Here is a 27,928-nt window from a genome sequence, read left to right as displayed (position 1 = left end):
AAATTTATGTACTAACTGTATTGATGCTACTTTAAATAAAAGTCAATCTGTACAAATTGAACAAATTTCACCAAACAACGAGGGGAGAGTTATGCCGACTAACTCGCCTCACGTGTCAGTACCTACATCTCCCGCTCAGAGGGAGGTGCGTGATATTGTAGCGCCGAGTACATCTGGGCGGCCATTACATATCACATTACAGGATATGGCTACTGTTATGACTGAGGTTTTGGCTAAATTACCAGAACTAAGAGGTAAGCGTGATCACTCTGGGGTGAGAACAGAGTGCGCTGATAATATTAGGGCCATGTCAGACACTGCGTCACAGGTGGCAGAACATGAGGACGGAGAACTTCATTCTGTGGGTGACGGTTCTGATCCAAACAGAGGCTCAATGCATGGAGGTAATCGGCTTAATGGTAGCGGCAATGGACATAGTACCCTTTGCACGCTTACACCTCAGACCACTGCAACTGTGCATGCTAAGTCAGTGGAATGGGGATTACTCAGACTTATCCCCTTCTCTGAATCTGGATCAAGAGACCAGAAATTCTCTTCTATGGTGGCTTTCTCGGCCACATCTGTCCAGGGGGATGCCATTCAGCAGACCAGACTGGACAATTGTAACAACAGACGCCAGCCTTCTAGGTTGGGGTGCCGTCTGGAATTCTCTGAAGACTCAGGGACAATGGAGTCAGGAGGAGAGTCTCCTGCCAATAAACATTCTGGAATTGAGAGCAGTTCTCAATGCCCTCCTGGCTTGGCCCCAGTTGACAACTCGGGGGTTCATCAGGTTTCAGTCGGACAACATCACGACTGTAGCTTACATCAACCATCAGGGAGGGACAAGAAGCTCCCTAGCTATGATGGAAGTATCAAAGATAATTTGCTGGGCAGAGTCTCACTCTTGCCACCTGTCAGCAATCCACATCCCGGGAGTGGAGAACTGGGAGGCGGATTTCTTAAGTCGTCAGACTTTTCATCCGGGGGAGTGGGAACTTCATCCGGAGGTCTTTGCCCAAATACTTCGACGTTGGGGCAACCCAGAGATAGATCTCATGGCGTCTCGACAGAACGCCAAGCTTCCTCGTTACGGGTCCAGATCCAGGGATCCAGGAGCAGTCCTGATAGATGCTCTGTCAGCACCTTGGGACTTCAGGATGGCTTACGTGTTTCCACCCTTCCCGTTGCTCCCTCGATTGATTGCCAGAATCAAACAAGAGAGAGCATCAGTGATTCTAATAGCACCTGCGTGGCCACGCAGGACTTGGTATGCAGACCTGGTGGACATGTCATCCTGTCCACCTTGGTCTCTACCTCTGAAACAGGACCTTCTGATACAGGGTCCCTTCAAACATCAAAATCTAACTTCTCTGAAGCTGACTGCTTGGAAATTGAACGCTTGATTTTATCAAGACGTGGATTTTCTGAGTCAGTTATTGATACCTTAATACAGGCTAGGAAACCTGTTACCAGAAAGATTTACCATTAGATATGGCGTAAATACCTATATTGGTGTGAATCCAAAGGTTACTCTTGGAGTAAGGTTAGGATTCCTAGGATATTGTCTTTTCTACAAGAAGGTTTAGAAAATGGTTTATCTGCTAGTTCATTAAAGGGACAGATCTCAGCTCTGTCCATTCTGTTACACAAACGTCTGTCAGAAGTTCCTGACGTCCAGGCTTTTTGTCAGGCTTTGGCCAGAATTAAGCCTGTGTTTAAAACTGTTGCTCCACCATGGAGTTTAAACCTTGTTCTTAATGTTTTACAGGGCGTTCCGTTTGAAACCCCTTCATTCCATTGATATAAAGTTGTTATCTTGGAAAGTTCTATTTTTAATGGCTATTTCCTCGGCTCGAAGAGTCTCTGAATTATCAGCCTTACATTGTGATTCTCCTTATTTGATTTTTCATTCGGATAAGGTAGTCCTGCGTACTAAACCTGGGTTCTTACCTAAGGTAGTTACTAACAGGAATATCAATCAAGAGATTGTTGTTCCTTCTTTATGCCCAAATCCTTCTTCAAAGAAGGAACGTCTATACTGCACAACCTGGATGTAGTCCGTGCTCTAAAATTTTACTTACCAGGCAACTAAGGAATTTCGACAAACGTCTTCTCTGTTTGTCATTTACTCTGGGCAGAGGAGAGGTCAAAAAGCTTCCGCTACCTCTCTTTCTTTTTGGCTTCGTAGCATAATTCGTTTAGCTTATGAGACTGCTGGACAGCAGCCTCCTGAAAGAATTACAGCTCATTCTACTAGAGCTGTGGCTTCCACTTGGGCCTTCAAGAATGAGGCCTCTGTTGAACAGATTTGCAAGGCTGCAACTTGGTCCTCCCTTCATACTTTTTCCAAATTTTACAAATTTGACACTTTTGCTTCATCGGAGGCTATTTTGGGAGAAAGGGTTCTTCAGGCAGTGGTTCCTTCTGTATAAAGAGCCTGCCTATCCCTCCCGTCATCCGTGTACTTTTGCTTTGGTATTGGTATCCCAGAAGTAATGATGACCCGTGGACTGATCACACTTAACAGAAGAAAACATAATTTATGCTTACCTGATAAATTCCTTTCTTCTGTAGTGTGATCCGCCCACGGCCCGCCCTGTTTTTAAGGCAGGTAAATATTTTTTAATTTATACTCCAGTCACCACTTCACCCTTGGCTTTTCCTTTCTCGTTGGTCCTTGGTCGAATGACTGGAGTGACGTAGAGGGAGGAGCTATATGCAGCCTCTGCTGGGTGAATCCTCTTGCACTTCCTGTTGGGGAGGAGTAATATCCCAGAAGTAATGATGACCCGTGGACTGATCACACTACAGAAGAAAGGAATTTATCAGGTAAGCATAAATTATGTTTTTACCGTCTGTCTTCTCTTCCTTACTATATGTAGCACATTGTCTCTCTCTTTATTTCCTTCTGTCTTCTCTTCCTTACTATATGTAGCACCTTCTCTCTCTCTTTTTTTACTGTCTGTCTTCTCTTCCTTACTAATATGTAGCACCTTGTCTCTCTCTTTTTTTACTGTCTGTCTTCTCTTCCTTACTAATATGTAGCACCTTGTCTCTCTCTTTATTTCCATCTGTCTTCTCTTCCTTACTAATATGTAGCACCTTGTCTCTCCTTTTTACTGTCTGTCTTCTCTTCCTTACTAATATGTAGCACCTTGTCTCTCTCTTTTTTTACTGTCTGTCTTCTCTTCCTTACTAATATGTAGAAACCTTGTCTCTCTCTTTATTTCCATCTGTCTTCTCTTCCTTACTAATATGTAGCACCTTGTCTCTCCTTTTTACTGTCTGTCTTCTCTTCCTTACTAATATGTAGCACCTTGTCTCTCTCTTTTTTTACTGTCTGTCTTCTCTTCCTTACTAATATGTAGAACCTTGTCTCTCTCTTTATTTCCATCTGTCTTCTCTTCCTTACTAATATGTAGCACCTTGTCTCTCCTTTTTACTGTCTGTCTTCTCTTCCTTACTAATATGTAGCATCTTGTCTCTCTCTTTTTTACCGTCTGTCTTCTCTTCCTTACTAATATATAGCACCTTGTCTCTCTCTTTTTTTTTTACTGTCTGTCTTCTCTTCCTTACTAATATGTAGAACCTTGTCTCTCTCTTTATTTCCATCTGTCTTCTCTTCCTTACTAATATGTAGCACCTTGTCTCTCTCTTTATTTCCATCTGTCTTCTCTTCCTTACTAATATGTAGCACCTTCTCTCTCTCTCTTTTTTTACTGTCTGTCTTCTCTTCCTTACTAATATGTAGCACCTTGTCTCTCTCTTTTTTTACTGTCTGTCTTCTCTTCCTTACTAATATGTAGCACCTTGTCTCTCTCTTTATTTCCATCTGTCTTCTCTTCCTTACTAATATGTAGCACCTTGTCTCTCTCTTTTTTACTATCTGTCTTCTCTTCCTTACTAATATGTAGCACCTTGTCTCTCTCTTTTTATCTGTCTTCTCTTCCTTACTAATATGGTGCTCTTGTCTCTCTCTTTTTTTACTGTCTGTCTTCTCTTCCTTACTAATATGTAGCACATTGTCTCTCTCTTTATTTCCATCTGTCTTCTCTTCCTTACTAATATGTAGCACCTTCTCTCTCTCTTTTTTTACTGTCTGTCTTCTCTTCCTTACTAATATGTAGCACCTTGTCTCTCTCTCTTTTTTTACTGTCTGTCTTCTCTTCCTTACTAATATATAGCACCTTGTCTCTCTCTTTATTTCCATCTGTCTTCTCTTCCTTACTAATATGTAGCACCTTGTCTCTCTCTTTTTTACCGTCTGTCTTCTCTTCCTTACTAATATGGTGCTCTTGTCTCTCTCTTTTTTACTGTCTGTCTTCTCTTCCTTACTAATATGTAGCACCTTGTCTCTCTCTTTATTTCCATCTGTCTTCTCTTCCTTACTAATATGTAGCACCTTGTCTCTCTCTTTTTTACTATCTGTCTTCTCTTCCTTACTAATATGTAGCACCTTGTCTCTCTCTTTTTTACCGTCTGTCTTCTCTTCCTTACTAATATGTAGCACCTTGTCTCTCTTTTTTACCGTCTGTCTTCTCTTCCTTACTAATATGTAGCACCTTGTCTCTCTTTTTTTACCGTCTGTCTTCTCTTCCTTACTAATATGTAGCACCTTGTCTCTCTCTTTTTTACCGTCTGTCTTCTCTTCCTTACTAATATGTAGCACCTTGTCTCTCTTTTTTACCGTCTGTCTTCTCTTCCTTACTAATATATAGCACCTTGTCTCTCTCTTTTTTACTGTCTGTCTTCTCTTCCTTACTTATATGGTGCTCTTGTCTCTCTCTTTTTTACCGTCTGTCTTCTCTTCCTTACTAATATATAGCACCTTGTCTCTCTCTTTTTTACCGTCTGTCTTCTCTTCCTTACTAATATATAGCACCTTGTCTCTCTTTTTTACTGTCTGTCTTCTCTTCCTTACTAATATGTAGCACCTTGTCTCTCTCTTTTTTACCGTCTGTCTTTTCTACCTTACTAATATGGGGCTCTTGTCTCTCTCTTTATTTCTGTCTGTCTTCTCTTCCTTACTAATATGGTGCTCTTGTCTCATTGCTGTCTAGCAGTCTATTTTTTTGTTATTACTGTATTTTTTTTCATTTCTCCTAAATGGTGTTGTTTTGTCTTTAAAAACTTCTCTCTCCTTTTTCCATCATCAACTTTCCTCTTCTCACTTGATTTTATTCTGCCCCTCAGTGCCTATTGCTTTCCCAAATCCCATAGCTACTTCACACCATCCCCTAGATCAATACTGTCTACTTCCTTCTAATTATTACTTATTATCCACTATATGTCTCCCCCCTTTTCTATACTGCCTGATTTTGCAACAAGCTGTTTGTGTTCCTCATTGCACAAAAGTCTTTGAAATGCATTATGTAATTGGTAGCTTGTCGCATTTTGTGTGTTTTTTACTCTAAATTGTAGTAAAAAAAAAACTCTCTCTAAAGCATGTGCAATAATGCCCTGGGCTTACATATTTGTACTCTTGTTTCAGCAAGCATATTTGAAAGGGGTCAATTACATCCCAGGAAACAATGTTATCTATGAAAAGACCATAAGAAGGGTTGAAAAGCAGACTCCTGAACTGGTATGTAATATGTGAGCCTTGACAATGTTGCAACCTGTTCATGATAGAACAGCCATACACTTAAAATGGTTCAGTCGAGCTTAAAGGACTACTAAATGCAGTAGAATTAAATAACGGACAAATGCACAATAATACGACTATCAAATAACACTTACTTTGTATTGAAAATGAGCAGTAGAATATTTTCTGGCAAATTTCAAAGTTAATCTATGTTTCCCCTCCCCCTGTATCACGTGACATCATCAGTTAATTGCAAAAGGTTTATACCTATATACTGTGCACTTTTGCATATGCTCAGTAGGAGCTGGAGTCTGAGAAAGTGTGCATATCAAAATGAATGTGCACATTTTGATAATTCAAGCATATTGTAAAGTTTTGTTTTTTTTTAAATCACATGCTTTAGCTAAATCATGAAACTTTAATTTTGACTTTAGTGGTTCTTTAATTGTTTGAGGCCTAATACTAAATGCTTCTTTTATTTCAACATTGAAAAACGGACTCACTTTGAGTTGCCACCTTTAGTTCAGGCCAAACACGAATACTCTTGCACCATGCACAGCATAATAGCACGTAAACACAAATACACGCTCTCTCACTCACACACTCTTACAAACTAACGCACTAACACACTCTCACACATAGACTAACTCACACACACTCTCAAGCACACACAAACACACTCACTCTTTCACACACACAGAAAGAACAACCGACAAACACAAAGACACACTCCCCACACAAAAGCAAACACACACATACGAGAAAAATAACTAGGCATGCACAGTACATCATAAATGCACAATCATACCTACCTGGCTGTGGCTGTTTCCCACCAAACCCGGACATTTGCATGTACAGACCTGACTTGACTTCAAACCCGGACACACAATTTGAAATCCAAACTGTCCTGGTCACTCCTGGACAGGTGATAACCCTATTATGGTCTGATGGTCTAAATCTCCCCAAGGTCATGTCAGTACTGAAAAGTCCCTCAAAGAATTTTGGAAAAGCTTTAAAGCTATTTATATATGTATGTGAAGAAGAGACATTTGTTTTTTTTTAAATAAAAAAAATAATATTTCATGATTTCTCCACATTTCTGGCACGATTTTGATCATTGGACCCTAAGCAAGCTGTGTGAGATCTAGATATTCCAACAAACACACATACAAAACCGATACAAATTGAGCAATTAAAATTGTATATTTCATAAAAAATATAACTGTAAACTTACTATGATGATCTGAATGATAGGTTTGAGGAGAGAAGGGAAGGGATAATGAGAGAGAACACATTAAACATAGTAATTAATAAAGTCCAGGAGAGGGAAAAAAACACATTTTCTTAAATTCACAAAAGATGGGACGAGATGGGATAGTTTAAAACTGAAAAGCAGAAGCTGTTTGCATAATTTATATTGTAAATAAAGGTTATTTAAAACAGTTTGCCAGTGAATGTTGGGTGATTTAGTGCACTCACCGTGCATTGGACTTGGATAAAACTATTCAGAGTTGTAATTGATTGTTATTTGTGTGGGTCTCTTTTTTTTTTTTTTTTTAAACATATATTTTTAAAATGTTTTTAGAAGCTCAAAATACACAGTGACAAAGGTAAGTACATAAACCCATGATGATCAGACCAAAAGCATCAACCAATACAAAGAAGCAGCATGGTAGAATCTTATAAAAAGACAATATAAACAGGCAGGGATCTTCTGTAAGTGCAGTTATGTTCTTCAAGGGTTATGATTATAGTTTTGTGGTTTTTGCACAGTTGTTGAGATGGTTACAGGCAGCAAACCTGTGTAAAGTATACAGGTTATTGGCTATAGCTAGTCATTGGTAGATGCAGTCATCAGTGTGTCTGTGATATATCTGGTCACTATTAGAGGTAGTTAGAGGGATAGAGTTATATTTTTATACTTCAGAAAAGGACTTCTATCAAATTCACCATCAGGTTTTTTTTGTAGATGTTGCTGAGCTTTTCTAAAGGCTTAGACCAAACCTTAGTGTCATTGTAAAAGTTGCTAAGCATAGCTGTCTGTAGATATAGAAAGGTAGTGGATAGGTAGTGAAACTGTTGAGTCATACTATTTCAGACATTTCCTACAAATACAGGGAGTGCAGAATTATTAGGCAAATTAGTATTTTGACCACATCATCCTCTTTATGCATGTTGTCTTACTCCAAGCTGTATAGGCTCGAAAGCCTACTACCAATTAAGCATATTAGGTGATGTGCATCTCTGTAATGAGAAGGGGTGTGGTCTAATGACATCAACACCCTATATCAGGTGTGCATAATTATTAGGCAACTTCCTTTCCTTTGGCAAAATGGGTCAAAAGAAGGACTTGACAGGCTCAGAAAAGTCAAAAATAGTGAGATATCTTGCAGAGGGATGCAGCACTCTTAAAATTGCAAAGATTCTGAAGCGTGATCATCGAACAATCAAGCGTTTCATTCAAAATAGTCAACAGGGTCGCAAGAAGCGTGTGGAAAAACCAAGGCACAAAATAACTGCCCATGAACTGAGAAAAGTCAAGCGTGCAGCTGCCAAGATGCCACTTGCACCAGTTTGGCCATATTTCAGAGCTGCAACATCACTGGAGTGCCCAAAAGCACAAGGTGTGCAATACTCAGAGACATGGCCAAGGTAAGAAAGGCTGAAAGACGACCACCACTGAACAAGACACACAAGCTGAAACGTCAAGACTGGGCCAAGAAATATCTCAAGACTGATTTTTCTAAGGTTTTATGGACTGATGAAATGAGAGCGAGTCTGGATGGGCCCGTGGCTGGATTGGTAAAGGGCAGAGAGCTCCAGTCCGACTCAGACGCCAGCAAGGTGGAGGTGGAGTACTAGTTTGGGCTGGTATCATCAAAGATGAGCTTGTGGGGCCTTTTTGGGTTGAGGATGGAGTCAAGCTCAACTCCCAGTCCTACTGCCAGTTTCTGGAAGACACCTTCTTCAAGCAGTGGTACAGGAAGAAGTCTGCATCCTTCAAGAAAAACATGATTTTCATGCAGGACAATGCTCCATCACACGCGTCCAAGTACTCCACAGCGTGGCTGGCAAGAAAGGGTATAAAAGAAGAAAATCTAATGACATGGCCTCCTTGTTCACCTGATCTGAACCCCATTGAGAACCTGTGGTCCATCATCAAATGTGAGATTTACAAGGAGGGAAAACAGTACACCTCTCTGAACAGTGTCTGGGAGGCTGTGGTTGCTGCTGCACGCAATGTTGATGGTGAACAGATCAAAACACTGACAGAATCCATGGATGGCAGGCTTTTGAGTGCCCTTGCAAAGAAAGGTGGCTATATTGGTCACTGATTTGTTTTTGTTTTGTTTTTGAATGTCAGAAATGTATATTTGTGAATGTTGAGATGTTATATTGGTTTCACTGGTAAAAATAAATAATTAAAATGGGTATATATTTGTTTTTTGTTAAGTTGCCTAATAATTATGCACAGTAATAGTCACCTGCACACACAGATATCCCCCTAAAATAGCTATAACTAAAAACAAACTAAAAACTTACTTCCAAAACTATTCAGCTTTGATATTAATGAGTTTTCTCCAACATTGGTGTGTCGGTCCACGGCGTCATCCATAACTTGTGGGAATATTCTCTTCCCCAACAGGAAATGGCAAAGAGCACAGCAAAAGCTGTCCATATAGTCCCTCCTAGGCTCCGCCCACCCCAGTCATTCTCTTTGCCGTTGCACAGGCAACATCTCCACGGAGATGGTGAAGAGTATGTGGTGAATTAGTTGTAGTTTTTTATTCTACTATCAAGAGTTTGTTATTTTAAAATAGTGCTGGTATGTACTATTTACTCTGAAACAGAAAAAGATGAAGAGTTCTGTTTGTGAGAGGAATATGATTTTAGCAGCAGTAACTAAAATCGTTTGCTGTTTCCACATAGGACTGTTGAGATGAAATAACTTCGGTTGGGGGAAACAGTTAGCAGACTTTTCTGCTTAAGGTATGACTAGCCATTTTTCTAACAAGACTGTGTAATTCTGGAAGGCTGTCATTTCCCCTCATGGGGACTGGTAAGCCATTTTCTTAGTCTAAAACAAACAGAATAAAGGGCTTAATGTGGGCTATAAAACTGGTAGACATTTTTATGGGCAAGATCGATTGCTTTATTTGGGCTTTTTATAAAGATTGATTGATATTCACACTTATAAAATTTGGGGAACGTTTTTTTTTTTTAACGTCAGGCACTGGTTTAGACACCTTTTCAGTCAGGAAGGGCCTTCCCTGTAGTAGGCTGAGCCTCATTTTCGCGCCATTACTGCGCAGTTTCTTTTGAGAGCAGGACATGCAGCTGCATGTGTGTGGGTCTGAAAGTATTTGAAAAGGTTCCTAGAAGGCTTCATTTGGTATCGTATACCCCCTGGGTTTGGTAAAGTCGCAGCAAAGGCTGTAGCTGGGACTGTAGAGGGGTTCAAAACTTTAACCGGCTCCGGTTTCTTCATTTTAAGGGTTAAAGGTCTCAAATTTGGGGTGCAATGCTTTGAATGCTTTAAGACACTGTGGTGAAAATTTGGTTAATTTTGAACAATTCCTTCATAGTTTTTCACTTATTCAGTAATAAAGTGTGCACTGTTTAAAATTTAAAGAGACAGTAACGGTTTTGTTTAAAAACGGTTTTTGTACTTTATTGACAAGTTTAAGCCTGTTTAACATGTCTGTACCTTCAGATAAGCTATGTTCTGTATGTATGGAAGCAATGTGTCTCCCCCTTCAAAATTGTGTGATAATTGTGCCATAGCGTCCAAACAAAGTAAGGACAGTACTGCACAGATAGTAAAGTTGCCCAAGATGATTCATCAGATGAAGGGAGTAGACATAGTTCTACATCATCTCCTTCTGTGTCTACACCAGTTTTGCCCATCAGGAGGCCCCTAGTACTTCTAGCGCGCCAATGCTTATTACTATGCAACAATTGACGGCAGTAATGGATAACTCCATAGCAAATATTTTTATCCAAAATGCCTGCATATCAGAGAAAGCGTGATTGCTTTTTTTAAACACTGTAGAGCAGGAGGGCGCTGATGATAATTGCTCTGTCATACCCTCACACCAATCTGAAGGGGCCGTGAGGGAGGTTTTGTCAGATGGGGAAATTTCAGATTCAGGTAGAATTTCTCAACAGGCAGAACCTGATGTTGTGACATTTAAATTTAAATTAGAGCATTTCCGCGCACTGCTTAAGGAGGTGTTATCTACTCTGGATGATTATGACAACCTGGTCATTCCAGAAAAATTGTGCAAGATGGACAAGTTCCTAGAGGTTCCGGTGCACCCTGACGCTTTTCCTATACCCAAGCGAGTGGCGGACATAGTGAATAAGGAGTGGGAGAAGCCCGGCATACCTTTGGTCCCCCTCCTATATTTAAGAAATTATTTCCTATGGTCGACCCCAGAAAGGACTTATGGCAGACAGTCCCTAAGGTCGAGGGGGCAGTTTCTACACTAGCCAAGCGCACTACTATTCCTATCGAGGATAATTGTGCTTTCAAAGATCCTATGGATAAAAAAATTGGAGGGTTTGCTTAAAAAGATTTTTGTACAGCAAGGTTACCTCCTGCAACCTATTTCGTGCATTATTCCTGTCACTACAGCAGGCGTGGTTCTGGTTCAAAGAACTAGAAAAGTCGCTCAGTAGAGAGACTCCGTATGAGGAGGTTATGGACAGGGTTCATGCACTTAAGTTAGCTAATTCCATTATTTTAGATGCCGCTTTGCAGTTAGCTAGATTAGCGGCGAAAAATTCTGGGTTTGCAATTGTGGCGCGCAGAGCGCTCTGGCTAAAGTCTTCTAAAGTCTTGGTCAGCGGATGTATCTTCCAAGACAAAATTGCTTAATATCCCTTTCAAGGGTAAAACTCTTTTTGGGCCAGAATTGAAAGAGATTATCTCAGACATCACTGGGGGTAAGGGCCACGCCCTCCCACAAGATAGGCCTTTCAAAGCCAAGAATAAGTCTAATTTTCGTTCCTTTCGCAATTTCAGGAACGGACCAGCCTCCAACTCTGCAGTCTCTAGACAAGAGGGTAATGCTTCGCAAACCAAACCAGCTTGGAAACCGATGCAAGGCTGGAACAAGGGTAAGCAGGCCAAGAAACCTGCTGCTGCTAACAAGACAGCATGAAGGAGTAGCCCCCGATCCGGGACCGGATCTAGTAGCGGGCAGACTCTCTCTCTTTGCTCAGGCTTGGGCAAGAGATGTTCAGGATCCCTGGGCACTAGAAATAGTTTCTCAGGGTTATCTTCTGGAATTCAAGGAACTACCCCCAAGGGGAAGGTTCCACATGTCTCACTTATCCTCAAACCAAATAAAGAGACAGGCATTCTTACATTGTGTAGAAGACCTGTTAAAAATGGGAGTGATACACCCAGTTCCAAACCGTGGACAAGGAATTTCTCAGAGTGCCATCGTTCAAAATGGAAACCATTCGAACGATTTTTACCTACAATCCAGGAGGTTCAATTTATGACTACCGTGGATCTAAAGGATGCGTATCTACATATTCCTATCCACAAAGATCATCATCAGTTCCTAAGGTTCGCCTTTCTGGACAAACTTACCAGTTTGTGGCTCTCCCATTCGGGCTAGCCACTGCTCCAAGGATTTTCACAAAAGGTACTCGGGTCCCTTCTAGCGGTTCTAAGACCAAGGGGCATTGCAGTGGCACCTTACTTGGATGACATTCTGATACAAGCGTCGTCTCTTTCAAAGGCAAAGGCTCACACAGACATCGTTCTGGCCTTTCTCAGATCTCACGGATGGAAAGTGAACATAGAAAAAAGTTCCTGTCTCCGTCGACAAGAGTTCCTTTCTTTGGGGACAATAATAGATTCTTTAGAAATGAAGATTTTCCTGACAGATGTCAGAAAGTCGAAGCTTCTAAACGCTTGTCAGTTCTCACTCTGTTCCACGACCTTCATAGCTCAGTGCATGGAAGTAGTAGGGTTGATGGTTGCAGCAATGGACATAGTTCCTTTTGCGCGAATTCATCTAAGACCATTAAACTGTGCATGCTGAAAACAGTGGAATGGGGACTATACAGACTTGTCTCCAGTGATTCAAGTAGATCAGAAGACAGAGACTCACTCCGTTGGTGGCTAACCCAGGATCAGCTGTCCCAGGGAATGAGCTTTCTGCAGACCAGAGTGGGTCGTCGTCACGACCGACGCCAGTCTAGTGGGCTGGGGCGCGGTCTGGGACTCCCTGAAAGCTCAGGGGCTATGGTCTCGGGTAGAGTCTCTTCTCCCGATAAACATTCTGGAACTGAGAGCGATATTCAATACTCTCAGGGCTTGGCCTCAACTAGCAAGGGCCAGATTCATAAGATTCCAATCAGACAACATGACGACTGTTGCTTATATCAACCATCAGGGGGGAACAAGGAGTTCCCTGGCGATGAGAGAAGTGACCAAAATCATAAAATGGGCGGAGGATCACTCCTGCCACCTATCTGCGATCCACATCCCAGGAGTGGAAAACTGGGAGGCGGATTATCTGAGTTGTCAGACATTCCATCTGGGGGAGTGGGAACTCCACCCGGAGATATTTGCCCAGCTGACTTAATTATGGGGCATTCCAGACATGGATTTGATGGCGTCTCGTCAGAACTTCAAGGTTCCTTGCTACGGGTCCAGATCCAGGGATCCCAAGGCGACTCTAGTGGATGCATTAGTAGCGCCTTGGACCTTCAACCTAGCTTATGTGTTTCCACCGTTTCCTCTCATTCCCAGGCTGGTAGCCAGGATCAAGCAGGAGAGGGCCTCGGTGATCTTGATAGCTCCTGCGTGGCCACGCAGGACTTGGTATGCAGACCTGGTGAATATGTCATCGGCTCCACCATGGAAGCTACCTTTGAGACAGGATCTTCTAGTACAAGGTCCATTCGAACATCCAAATCTAGTTTCCCTCCAGCTGACGGCTTGGAAATTGAACGCTTGATTTTATCTAAGCGTGGGTTTTCGGATTCTGTAATAGATACTCTGGTACAAGCCAGAAAACCTGTAACTAGAAAAATTTACCATAAAATATGGAAAAGATATATCTGTTGGTGTGAATCCAAGGGATTCTCATGGAGTAAAATCAAAATTCCTAGGATCCTTTCCTTTCTCCAAGAAGGTTTGGATAAGGGATTATCAGCGAGTTCTCTAAAGGGACAGATTTCTGCTTTATCTGTCTTGTTACACAAACGACTGGCAGCTGTGCCTGATGTTCAAGCTTTTGTTCAGGCTTTGGTCAGGATCAAGCCTGTTTACAGACCTTTGACTCCTCCCTGGAGTCTGAATTTAGTTATTTCAGTTCTTCAAGGGGTTCCGTTTGAACCTCTACATTCCATAGATATCAAGATGTTATCTTGGAAAGTTCTGTTTTTGGTTGCTATTTCTTCTGCTAGAAGAGTTTCTGAGTTATCTGCTTTGCAGTGTAATCCACCCTATCTGGTGTTCCATTCAGATAAGGTTGTTTTGCGTACTAAACCTGGTTTCCTTCCAAAGGTTGTTTACAACAAGAATATTAACCAGGAAATAGTTGTGCCTTCTTTGTGTCAGAATCCAGTTTCAAAGAAGGAACGTTTAGATGTAGTTCGTGCTTTAAAGTTCTATTTAGAAGCAACAAAGGATTTCAGACAAACGTCTTCTCTGTTTGTCGTTTATTCTGGCAAGAGGAGAGGTCAAAAAGCTACTGCTACCTCTCTTTCCTTTTGGCTGAAAAGCATCATCTGATTGGCTTACGAGACTGCCGGACGGCAGCCTCCTGAGCGCATCACAGCTCACTCTACTAGGGCTGTGGCTTCCACATGGGCCTTCAAGAACGAGGCTTCTGTTGATCAGATATGTAAGGCAGCGACTTGGTCTTCCTGCACACTTTTGCCAAATTCTACAAATTTGATACTTTTGCTTCTTCGGAGGCTATTTTTGGGAGAAAGGTTTTGCAAGCCGTGGTGCCTTCTGTTTAGGTAACCTGATTGGCTCCCTCCCTTCATCCGTGTCCTAAAGCTTTGGTATTGGTTCCCACAAGTTATGGATGACGCCGTGGACCGGACACACCAATGTTGGAGAAAACAGAATTTATGCTTACTTGATAAATTACTTTCTCCAACGGTGTGTCCGGTCCACGGCCCGCCCTGGTTTTTTAATCAGGTTTGATGAATTTCTTTCTTTAACTACAGTCACCACGGCACCTTATAGTTTCTCCTGTTTTTTTCTCCTGTCCGTCGGTCGAATGACTGGGGTGAGCGGAGCCTAGGAGGGACTATATGGACAGCTTTTGCTGTGCTCTTTGCCATTTCCTGTTGGGGAAGAGAATATTCCCACAAGTTATGGATGACGCCGTGGACCGGACACACCGTTGGAGAAAGTAATTTATCAGGTAAGCATAAATTCTGTTTTTTGGGTTCATTGAGAACATGGTTGTTGTTCAATAATAAAATTAATCCTCAAAAATACAACTTGCCTAATAATTCTGCACTCCCTGTAATATTATTGAGAAGCATTTTTTTTAAATTATCAATGAAAGGTCAAAGATTTCCTCACCCTGCTCAAGATCACATTTTGGCTATTAGTTTCTTGGAGCAGGACACACAAATGTAAATACACGCATAGACTAACTGTCTGTCTCACATCTTATCCTGGATGTCCTCTCACTACTTTAAGCTAAATCTCTCCAAAACTGAGCTCCTTATTTTCCCACTCTTCTTCCAAATTCTCCACACCCCATCACCTTCATAAAAGCTGACTACAACCGTACACGTCTCGGCAGGGCCCTCTACCCATTTGATCCCTATAAATGTTACCTTGTATACCGCCTATGTTTATAGCACAGCGGAATCTGTTGGCGCTCTACAAATAAATTATGATAATAATAATAACATAGATACACACGCATATACGTACACACACACACACACATATATACAAACACATACACAACTGTACAATATTTCGAGGTGTATAGTCATATTTTAATTGGTTTAACATGTAAGGTCAGGCTTCTTGTTTTAAGAACATGTTTGTAAAAAAGATGCTTTTGGATATAACTGCACAGTTTCCTATACAGGACCCAATTTTTAATACACAAGTACTCAAAGCTGATGTTACAGAAGAGCAGTTTCCTCTGCTCTGCATCTGACTTAATCCGTTATAGCTAATAAGGTTTAATATGTATGTTCTAGGATTGTGTGTTAATTAGGTCACTTCAGCAACTATAAAGCAAAACCATACATCTTGCTAAAGAATTGTCATATGAGGACTGTTTATATCAAAAAATATTCTGTTGTCTTTGTAAACTGTTTTCATGAGCTTATAGAGTTATTATGTGAGTGAATTGTGCTTTATAATGCCATCGGAGACAAGCTGACTGATACCTACATGAGGAGTGCCAGGCTACTGTCATCACCAGCTTGTTGTTCTACTAAGAAACCTGATAGTGCATTGTGTCATATATTTATATATCCTATTTGTAAGCAGTATCAATAAAATAAACAATTTGCTGCTTTACATACGCTAATCTGCTTGGTTTTACTCTCTTGTATCTGGAATATCAACAGTGTAATAATATTGTGATATTCTATTAACCTCATAATAGAGCATTTTCTTTAATTTACTCTGCCATATTCTTCACACATTCATTCTGCTAAACTTGTTACATAACATATTCAATTTGCTACTAATATTTACATTCATTCTGCTGTTATACTCAAAACATTAGTATTACTAATACGCATAATCATTTCACTCCCATTCTACTGTTAGGTACATTTGAGAGGTGTAGTCCCAACATGTAGCTTTAAGCAAAAAAAAGTAGTTAAAAAAAAAAAACTGTTTTTATCTTTTTGAGATAATTACCTTTTACACACCCTGGGCAGTCATGAGCATGCAGAACTGCTAATCATATGTATGAGGGATGTATACACTTGTTTGGCAGACATAAACACCAATCACTCTTTGTATCTGAAACTGGTACCGGGAAAGTGAAAATGGTACTATACTTGGAGGCTAAAAGCACAAGATTTTACACTGCTTATTACAATAATTCATTAAACTGCATGATAACATTTATGTTTTATTATTTGCATTTAAATACTTTGTATTTTTTGCTTCTAATAAATACCAATATAACATCACACACAAAAAATATCTTTCAATATTATACGAAACTCATAATACAATAAATGCATTTATACAACCGAAAAAGGAAACAATATAGCACTGTTATATGAGAGTTTTGTTACACTTTGTGCATTGTATTTTATATTATGATTGATTTCAATTTGGGTCCTTTCAGTATTATTGCATTTTAAACAAGCTGGTCTGATTTGTTTCGCCAGCTGTATGCAGGAGAAGTTTGCTCAAAATTCACAGTACACTTATTATAACTAACAGAAAAGTAATACAGTATATACTAAATTATAGTGAAAGCATTTCAGTTTAATAAGGGATTAATGCAAATGGAGCCTCTATATCAGCCCCAGGGGTTCTCCAGTTACCTTCTCTCTACCATGTGAAATGTATAACAGAGAACTTAATTTATTTTTATGGAAGGCATCTCTCATTTCTCTTGGACCTCCATGTTCCACCCTTTTTATTATAGAATTCAGTGAGTTCAGACCCTGTGAAGTCTGCACTATAATTTATCTCCAAACTAAAAAATGTTTGATTATATGGCCGTAGCAAGTAATGAAGCTCTCTGAGAAACTGAAGCTTTGTTTTTTTTAAATGCAAAGTGCAATGTCATTTGTAAAAGATACACATAAATATACAAAGTATGAATCTAATTTGTTACACAGAAACTGTGAAAGCATAATCAGAATTTGAATCACAATCCTAAATACACTGCTGAATACAAAATAAAATACAAAATAGAAAGTGCAAATTTTAAATGTAATTAAATGTAATCTGAAGTGTAAAGTGATATAAAATAGAAAGCACAAAGTGTAAATGCAGCCAAACTGTCATGTCATGTCATGCAATGCTATATTGCACTTGGCTTGTCTCTCCTTCACATACAGAAATGCAGGGAATGCCCCACAGAGTAGTAAAGCAAAATCTGCGTTTTGAAAAGGTTCACTAGGGATCTCGCAGTGCTGAAGGATCCTTTTAAGAATATCTTACCTGAGCGAGAGGTTGAATATCAGTGCCTAGGGTCTCTTAATGTATTCATTTATTGCCAAGTTGTGTCATTTTGTATTGCTAAATGGAAAAAATGATTTGTCTTTGTTGATTGATAGACTGAGATTTAATTGGATACTTCTATTTACCTATACATTTTAAAATATTTTCAGCTTTAGTTTGTTTTATCCAACTGTTCTACAATTAATTTGTATCAAATTAAGTAATATTAAAAAGCTTGGCGAGCATTTCGATTTACAACACTTTGAATACAAGTTTTATGGCCAATATCGATAGAACATCAAAATCATAAAAAGATAGTTCTTATATTCATATCAAATAATATTATTTGAGTAACATCTGGTTTTAACCTTATCTTAACAGGTTTATTTATCCAATGTATTTCTTTAAACCAAAACTTTTTAACTTTTGGGCAGGGCCACAAACAATATTTGACATCTGGTAAAGTAAAGTTACATTTCAACCACTTCTTTAGTAGTTTAGAAGTATAATCTGCATTATATAAGAGCTTTACATGTGATTCTCTTAAAGGGACACTCAAGTCAAAATAAACTTTTATGATTCAGACAGAGCATGCAGTTTTAAGACACTTTCCAGTTTACTTCCCTTAAAATTTTGCACAGTCATTTTATATTCACACTTTCTGGGGAATAAGATCCTACTGAGCGTGTGCACCAGCTCACATGGTATACATATACTAGTCTGTTATTGGCTGATGTCTGTCACATGATACAGGGAGCCGGATTTGAAATTCAGAGTAAGTGCTATTGCATTGTCTTTTTATAATGTACTTGTTAATTATGTAATTCTGCTGCATTTAGTGGTCCTTTAAATCTGCTGATATAGTAGCAGATGGATAGATCAATACTATTATTTGTTGGGGGTTTTTTGCCTTTAAATACTTTACCCTTTTTCTTATTTATTTGAATAGGAGAAGCAGATTACTATCTCTAAAGGAAGTACCACATCTTCAGTAAATGAACAAGTTATCGAACAGGTTTCAGTTCAGTCTGAACAGGTAATCCACATAATCCATCATCAACCTCTGCTGTTTTGTTTGTTTCTTTAAAGGAACATGAAACACAATTTCAATCTTTCTATATTCAGATGGAGCATGTATTATTAAACTTTCCAGTTTACTTCTATTATCAAATTGGCTTCATTCTCTCTGTATCATTTGTTAAAAAGCATACCTAGTTAGGCTAAGGAGCACTAGAGCGGTACTGGGAGTTAATTGCTGATTGGTGGCTGCACATAAATGACTTGTGTCATTGGCTTATTCACTGTGTTCAGCTAGCTACCAGTAGTGCATTGCTGCCCCTTCAACAAAGGATACCAAGAGAATGAAGCAAATGTGATAATAGAAATAAATTGGAAAGTTGTTTAAATCTGAATCATGAAAGAAAAAAAAATGGGTGTCTTGTACCTTTGGATGCTGTATATCAAAAGGATCTATGTTTCTAGATTTGTGAAAAAGGAACATAATTCAAGTTTTATTTTGTGCACTGCTAAATATTGTTGAGCTGATTTTTTAATTAAACTCTCACTCATTCATTATGTTATTTATTGCATCAGGAAAAATGGTATAATTACAAATAGTTTTATGTCCCTTTCAAGGAACATTCTATTCTTAAAAGGGCAGTAAACACATTGAGATTGTAATATCAAATATTGAATTATAAATAGTAAACAACTTTACAATATACTTTTGAAAGTAAGCTCTGAACATTTGGATTTTCTCATTAGAATTTATATGCTGCTGACTTCTGAAGGTTAACCCTACTACATATCTGTCCATAATTGGCTTTAACTGATAAATACAAAACAATACCCTTAATCATAATATTATGACAGTAGCTAACATTGTCCGCTGCAGACTCAAGACTAGAGTGGCTCCTACGAATAAAGCAAGTAGTGGGTGGAGTTTAGCTATAGAGAAACAACTGCAGCAAACACATAATTAAAGTGAAAGTAAATCTTAGCGTTGTATAAACGCTAGGATTTACTATTGAAATAAATAAAGGGTACTTTCATTTATGAAGTATAAGATACTTCATGTAGAAAGCTCCTTTAGTTGATTCAATCGGTCGCCGTTTTTAGCTCCTACAGCAGCCCATGGCTAAAAAATATTTGGCTAAGAGGTGACGTTTTCACCTCTTAGCCAATAGCCGTGCGGTAAATCCGGCTTGGCGCCCATGGGAGCCGGATTTACCGCACAGCTAATAAAGGAGCTTTCTGAAGTATCTGATTTGTTTCAATAGTAAATCCTAGTGTTTGTACAACGCTAGGATTTACTTTCAATTTAATTAGTTTTAAAAATGTTTATAATTGGCTGAACTGTTATTCCATAGCAAGAAACCTCTAAGTATTTTACTTACAATGTGTTTACTTCCCCTTTAAGTATGTTTGAGCTTTGTAGCCCAACATTAATAACTATGTAATACAATTGCATGTTCTATTATCAAATTTACTTTGTTCGCTTTAAGTGTCCTTTATTAAAAAGCATACCTAGGTAGACTCAGGAGCAGCAATGCATTACTGGGAGCTTTTATGGTGATTGGTGGCTATAAACATATGCCTATTTTTATTGACTCACAGATGTGTTAAACTAGGTAGCAAAAAATAAATAAAAAAAGAACAAATTTCAAAGTTGCATGGAACGACATAACAGAATGTAATCTATTCTTTGCATTGAAATACTCAACCTTTTGCTGTTTATTTATATTGTATTTATATTTTTATGCATTTTATTTATTTTTTGTCTTGAGTAGGAAAAACAGATTAATATCTCCAGAGGAAGTAATGCATCCTACGAACAGGTTATTGAACAGGACGTCCAGAAGAAGGTTTCATTTCAGACAGAGCAGGTAATCACTTAGGCTATAGTCATTCCTTGCTGTTTTGTTTGATTTTAACTGTTTGAATGCTGTGTATCTAAGGGGATTTTATTTTTATTATAGATACACCCCTAAAGTAGTAAAGCATTGTTTCTAAGACGCTAGCAGCGGATGCTAATGGATGTTTTAGTGAATAAAAAGTCTTTATCCCCCTCTAGCACCAAACCTTATAATTTACAACAGAGAGAGTGTCTTTGTGAATAGTCATTGTGCAGACAAGACTGGGGATGATAAATTGCACCTCTAAGTCAGTGGAACAACTGCTTTCTAGGAACACCAACTGAAATTACATTGTAGTCAACTTTTAGTTTTTTTCGTTCTAAAACAGTGAATTTAAAAATGCATTTCTTGTGTGTGTTTTGAAAAACTCATGTTCCTGTCTATGAATATGTTAGTATTCTCTTGTCATGCTCATCAGTAAAGCGCAGGCATTTGTCCTTATCAGCATGCAAGCATTAGTAGGAAGAACAAAACCAAAAAAATAGTATCAGTTTCAATTTAAAGGGACAATAAAGTGCAAATGAAACAAAGTGATGGTAATTCTAGTGTAAAAACGCTAGGATTTAACAGCACTAAAAATAAATAGGACCCTCAGTGATGACTTTGTAAAAAATATTGTGCTAATCGTACCCTTTCTGTGCCGCTACCTCCTCACTTAAGTAAGCTACTCTGGCCACCCTCAGCGCATCACTCTTTTTTTCCAATGAGGGTGCGTTTCTACCTCTAAGCCAATAGCCGTGCAAGCATACAGAACAGTGCCGATTGGCTAGCTCAGCTATTGGGTTAGAGGTAGAAATGTCACCTCATTAAAAAAGAATGCTGCTCTGTGGGTGGCCTTTGCCATTTAGTTTAGCTTGGAGGTAACTCACAGAAAGGGTACGATTAGCACACTTTTTTTTTACAAAGTCACCACTGAAGGTCCTGTTTATTTTTAGTGCTGCTAAATCCTTTAAATGGATTGCATAGTGCAAGCATTTGTAAATATCTTTACAATTTTACTTTGATTATCAATATTCCATAGTTCCCTTGGTACCCTTTGTAAAAGAATAATTGTAAGTGAGCATGTTTTTTTAGCCATCTGATAGCAGTGTTTGCAGCAATTTTATACATAGTGGCAAACACTGCTGCCATAGAATGCTAAGGAAGTTTATGCTTTGAAGAACCTGTCAGCCTATCTAGTTTTACCCTTCAACAAAAGGACGCAAAAAGAACAAAGCACACTTGCTAATAGAAGCAAATTGAATCGTTGTTTAAAATTGCATGCTCTATCTGAAAGGTGAACACTTAATTTTGACTTTAAAGGAACACTAAACCCAATTTTTTTTTCTTTCATGATTCAGATAGAGAATACAATTTTAAACGACATTCCCATTTACTTCTATAATCTAATTTATTTCATTTTTTTAGATATCCTTGGTTAAAGAAATAACAATGCACATGAGTGAGCCAATCACACGAGGCATCTATGTGCACCCACCAATCAGCAGCTACTGAGCCTATCTAGATATACTTTTCAGCAAAGAATATCAAGAGAATGAAGCAAATTAGCTAATAGAAGTAAATTAGAAAGTTGTTTAAAATAGCATGATTTTTCTAAATCATGAAAGAAAACAATTTTGGTTTCATGTCCCTTTTAATGTCACTTTAAATTTAAACAACTTTAATACTTTTAATACAGGCCTTTGTGCCCATTATTAGCTCATACTGGCAGTATATGATTTGTAACTAAATTTGCCCAAGCAGTCCACAAGCAGCTAAGAAATAAAATACAGAAGTAATGTATCAAAATCTTTAATCACAAGATTCAGCCGTTTATGTAGCTCTCATAGTGGGTCACTGCACACATGCAATCAATGAGTGTATTATAGCATAATATATATCTTTTTTTTTTTTTTTGCAACATCTTAATATGATGCATTGCTTATAATTATTATATATCCAGTTGTGTGTAGTTTTGTGAGTATTCCTCATGCATATGAGTTGCTGCACTCGCAATAATCGATCCAGGTGAAACTATGCTTGTTAAAGTAGTATATAGTTGGTGTTTTAGATTAATTTTCCAGATTTATAAATATTGTTTAATATGTTTTAAGAACACACTTTGCCATCTACCTGTATTTTGTTATACAAACAATGTATTTTGTCAAATTTCCAAGTTATAAGGAGTTAGCACATCCTCTGCAGAGAAGACTCAGTCCGATTTCTGTACATTTTAATGTACATCCTCTCTCTTCTTTAAAGAATACTTCCAGCTCATAAATATTATTATTATTATTATAATCTTTTATTTGTAGAGCGCCAACAGATTCCGCAGCCCTATAAACAAAGGGGGAGTACAACAAAACAATTATAGGGATCAAATAGGTAGAGGGCCTTGCCAAGAGTCACACTGTTGTACTCATCTCTTAAGAAGGTGATCTACAAACAGCTGGACTCTTAGGCTTACATGCTATTCTTAGGCTTTCCTGCATGTGCTGCATGATTGAGATCAGCCCAGATAATTTCAATAATTTAATAATAATATTTTTTTCTAGAGACTGTAAAGACCCTTCCTAAACCTTAATCTTTGGGGTTTTTTTTAGCTAAATCTTCATTGATGTTTAGGTGTTTTTTGGATAATTTACTTTTTTTGTTTGTTTTTGGAACGTCCAACCTTTTTCCAGGTTCAGTTTCTACACTCACTGAGGGATAAGAGCTTTAAGGATGTGTTAATATTCAGTCATCAGACCACAGCATTTGGCTCTAAAATGCCTATGGCTTATCTATGTGCTGTCTGTGTTGCACACTTCAGAGTTTGAAAATTGTAATGGAATTGCAGGTAAAGTTTGTTTCTGCTGATGCTCCCATGCAAATAGTATTTGTACAAGCATCATTGTACATTAGACCAGTGCACCACTACTCCGGTGCCAGCTACATCTTCCTACAGGACCATTGCAGTGATATGGCGGTTTTGTTTTGCTTTCTTGACCACTCTATGAGCAGTTCTACTGGAGGCTTTTCTTGGTCTTCCAGATTTTGTCTTCACTGTAACTGTTCCTCTTAGCTTCCATTTCATAATGACGTTTTGGACAGTGGATACTATAAGCAGAAATATTTAGAAATTATCTTTATTTTCTGATCTGCTGCAGTCTGCTGCTTAGAGGAGCCCATGGTTGTTGAATGTAAGTAAAACACTCTGAGAGGTTCCAAGAGTCAAGACCAAAGGACTAACCAGTCAATTTAGACAGTAATGTCTAGTTTGTTTGTTTGTTTTTCAAATCCGTTAAATTCGGCAAATAAATAGTAAATCTGCATTACAATTTGCAAAAATACGTTGAGTTAATTGTGTTCACTGCAGCACTTCAACAAAATGTCATTTGGTCAAGGGTACCCAAATTTTTATATACAACTGTATAGGATATATTCTAACTATAAGGCAAAACAATTGAGATTTATTGAGATTACTGCTAGCTTTCTGCAAAACTTTTACTGAAGCTGGACAGATAGCTCAGCATGCTAAGGCAGTGCATGCTAAGGCACTGTGGCTGAGCTCTGTAGCAACCAAAGGGTTGCAGGTTTGATCCCCGGTGAGGTCTACTCAGAGGTCGATAAAATGAGCAGCCTTGAGACCCTTACGGGTGATTAGCCACGCTTTACAAGTACCCAATACATACATACATACTGCACTTCCAAATATATGTTTTTAACCAGCAAACTGTTAAACAAAGGTTCATCACAAACTGAATAAATTAGGGTTGTAATCTACTGGGCACAGGTGGTACACGGGAGTCACACAATGAACATATATTTTTCATACTATGTGTAGATTTTATCCCCTTAGCTGCCAGTAACACACAAATCAATTATTTTATTTATTTGGCTGCCAATAACACCCACAACAACAGATTGCCAGTAGCACACATAAAGCCCTGTCATGGTTCCCCATACAATACCTTATGGGGTGATTAGCCGCAATGTACAAGTACCCAATACTTTTTAACCCAAGAGACGTGATTTTAACTGAGTGGCTAAACACGCACAGAGCAGTATCTTAACATGCTACAGACTGCCAAAAACACTGAGTAGTGCGTGTGCAATATCTCTCCTTTTCGGGCCATATTTGTAATGCATTGAGGCATAGGAGGCCTTCAAAATGTAGCTGCCACTCTGGTTTTTCCAGTATATTTGTATAGATTTTACTGGACAGCTTGCTGAAATACTGAACTGTAGGGATGAATACTGGACACCTGGCATCACTATACTCAATACAAGATTAATGCTGTGTAACATAACTATGTATATTATCTGAATCGCTCAATACGTGTTAATTTATTATTTTATACCTTATTTTTTTATTGTGCTATGCTGTACAATTTAAAACCAGAAGATACTTTATTATGTCACATGCAGAACAGATCATACAGAAAGGGGGTTTTCCTGGGTAGTTTATCTTGCAGACTAATGCTAGGAGAACCTAACAAGCTGTTTACTTAAAGCAATAAAAAAAATATGTGATACAGTCTCAGCACTATTAAGCCCCTGAGGAATGTGAGTGGGCGGGTGTCCAGCTCCTGCACTGTGGCTCTGAATAGCTTGGCTCTTTCTTTGCTTTAAGTTTGAAAAAGGAATCAATGAATCGTGGGAAACCTCTTCATATACTAATACATTGAGTGCAACCAAATAGCTCAGTTTATTTAGTCAAATTGTCATTAGCTAAATAACAAATACATAACATTTATTTAGTCATGTTTTTAACAGAACATGCTTTACAGATGGCAGTTTTTTTTTTAAGGAAAACTTATTTTGACCAGGAAGATTTTATAAATTAATTCTTCCTGACCTAACTGCTTTTCAAACTATCTACAGCTCTGTATTGCCTTACCTTAAAGGGACATGCTACCCACATTTTTTCTTTTATGATTTAGAAAGAGAATGCCATTTTAAACATCTTTCTAATTTACTTATTTTATCTAATTTGTTATATTCTCTTGATATTCTTTGATGAAAAGCATATCTAGATATGCTCACTAGCTGCTGATTGGTTGCTGCACATAGAAGCCTCGTGTGATTGGCTCACCATGTGCATTGCTTTTTCTTCAACTAAGGATATTTAAAAAATGAAGCAAAATAAATAATGGAAGTAAATTGTAATGTTGTTTAAATTTCTATTCTCTATCTGAATCATGAAAGAAAGATTTTGGGTTTAGTGGCCCTTTAATTTAGAAAGTAAAAAAAATGTAGATACCTTTTGTGCAGGATGCCATTTAGAATCTGTATCGGACCTACTTAACAGAGGACCCTGCTGCAAATTGTTTTGGGGGGCCCCCAAAGACAACTCAGTGTTAAGCAATAATAAATATATATATGCTGACCTGTATAATAATTTTGAGGATAGACCTGCACTAATAAGAGGCTCCCCTGCATTAGGATTGTACACATTCTGCACATACCTAGGTATAGACTGGCTGCTATAGGTTCCCCAGCACTTGGCCCCTAGTGCCACCACTGTACCTGATGCACCAATAATATTTCCGTCCCGTGTAGAATTTACCAAACATTAAATAACTAATTATGTAGCTCAAAAATGAACCACCTATAAAGATGTTTAATTGTGAGCGTTAAAAAAACAAAACCTTTATTTTGCACACTCTTTCACTGATTAAACGCTGAAAATCATTTTTTCCTTCTGCTGGGTGAGTCCTGCAGGATTCTGAACCTGAATATTGCAACATTCTACGCACTGATTGCAAAATCATTATAGAAGCTGATTTAGATCTACCTCTAATTGTCCATAGAAAATATGAATTTAAATAAATATATTCAAGATGCTTTTCAATGAATTGCAAGTTAATGCAAATCTTGATAAGAAAATGATTAAATATTTTTAAAAGCATTTATTTTGTGTTCAGATCTTTTGCATTGTAGTGATTAATAAGTGGCAAATACATTGTCTATTTGTGTGTGTGTGTGTATGTATGTATGTGTGTGTATATGTGTTTATTTTTATATATATATATATACGCACACACACACACACACACAACACACACACACACTCACTCACTCACCGGCTACTTTATTAGTTACACCTTGCTAGTACCGGGTTGGACCCCCTTCTGCCTTCAGAACTGCCTTAATTCTTCGTGGCATAGATTCAACAAGGTGTTGGAAACATTCCTCAGAGATTTTGGTCCATATTGAAATGATAGCATCACGCAGTTGCTGCAGATTTGTCGACTGCACATCCATGATGCGAATCTCCTGTTAACCACATCCCAATGGTGTTCTATTGGATTGAGATCTGGTGTGGAGGCCATTGGAGTACAGAACTCATTGTCATGTTCAAGAAACCAGTTTGAGATGATTTGAGCTTTGTGACATGGTGCATTATCCTGCTGGAAGTAGACATCAGAAGATGGGTACACTTTAGTCATAAAGGGATGGACATGGTCAGCAACAATACTCAGGTAGGTGTGGCATTTTAACGATGCTCAATTTGTTCTAAGGGGCCCAAAGGGTGCCAAGAAAATATCCCCACACCATTACACCACCACAACCTGAACCATTGATACAAGGCAGGATGGATCCATGCTTTCATGTTGTTTACACCAAATTCTGACCCTACCATCTGAATGTCGCAGCTGAAATCGAGACTCATCAGACCAGGCAACAGTTTTCCAATCTTCTATTGTCCAATTTAGTGAGCTTGTGCGAATTGTAGCCTCAGTTTCTTTTTCTTAGCTGACAGGAGTGGCACCCGGTGTGGTCTTCTGCTGCTGTAGCCCATCTGCTTCATGGTTCTGATGCTCGGTTTGAACTTCAGCAAGTCGTCTTCACCACGTCTAGATGCATAAATGCAAAGGCATTGAGTTGCTGCCATGTGATTGGCTGATAAACAATTTGTGTTACCAAGCAATTGAACAGGTGTACCTAATAAAGTGACCGGTGAGTGTGTGTGTATATATGTGTATATACATGTGTATATGTATGTGTGTGTGTGTATATATATATATATATATATATATATATATATATATATATATATATATATATATATATATATATATATATATATATATATATATATATATATAAGCATAGAATAAGCTGCAGCACTCCAAATTTCTTTTTGTGTTATTTTATTACAAGCAGTAAGACATATGCGACGTTTCGGGCTTTCGCCCTTTCTCAAGCCACTCTCACTTGGCTTGAGAAAGGGCGAAAGCCCGAAACGTCGCCTTTGTCTTACTGCTTGTAATAAAATAACACAAAAAGAAATTTGGAGTGCTGCAGCTTATT

At 38.4% G+C, this 27,928-nt stretch overlaps 1 protein-coding gene across 5 annotated transcripts in view; it reads left to right on the top strand.

Annotated features, from left to right (window-relative positions):
* Window positions 1–27,928, top strand: part of POF1B (POF1B actin binding protein) — a 198,254-nt gene that overhangs the window by 132,549 nt on the left and 37,777 nt on the right. For all 5 annotated transcript variants that reach the window (XM_053699349.1, XM_053699347.1, XM_053699346.1 and 2 more), the window contains 3 exons: window positions 5,495–5,587; window positions 18,685–18,771; window positions 20,525–20,620. In XM_053699349.1, coding sequence (XP_053555324.1) covers window positions 5,495–5,587; window positions 18,685–18,771; window positions 20,525–20,620 — 276 coding nt within the window. The remainder of the gene's footprint in view (window positions 1–5,494; window positions 5,588–18,684; window positions 18,772–20,524; window positions 20,621–27,928) is intronic.

Source organism: Bombina bombina, chromosome 1 (assembly GCF_027579735.1).
Source record: "Bombina bombina isolate aBomBom1 chromosome 1, aBomBom1.pri, whole genome shotgun sequence".
NCBI lineage: Eukaryota > Metazoa > Chordata > Amphibia > Anura > Bombinatoridae > Bombina > Bombina bombina.
This window is presented reverse-complemented; position numbering and strand designations above follow the sequence as displayed.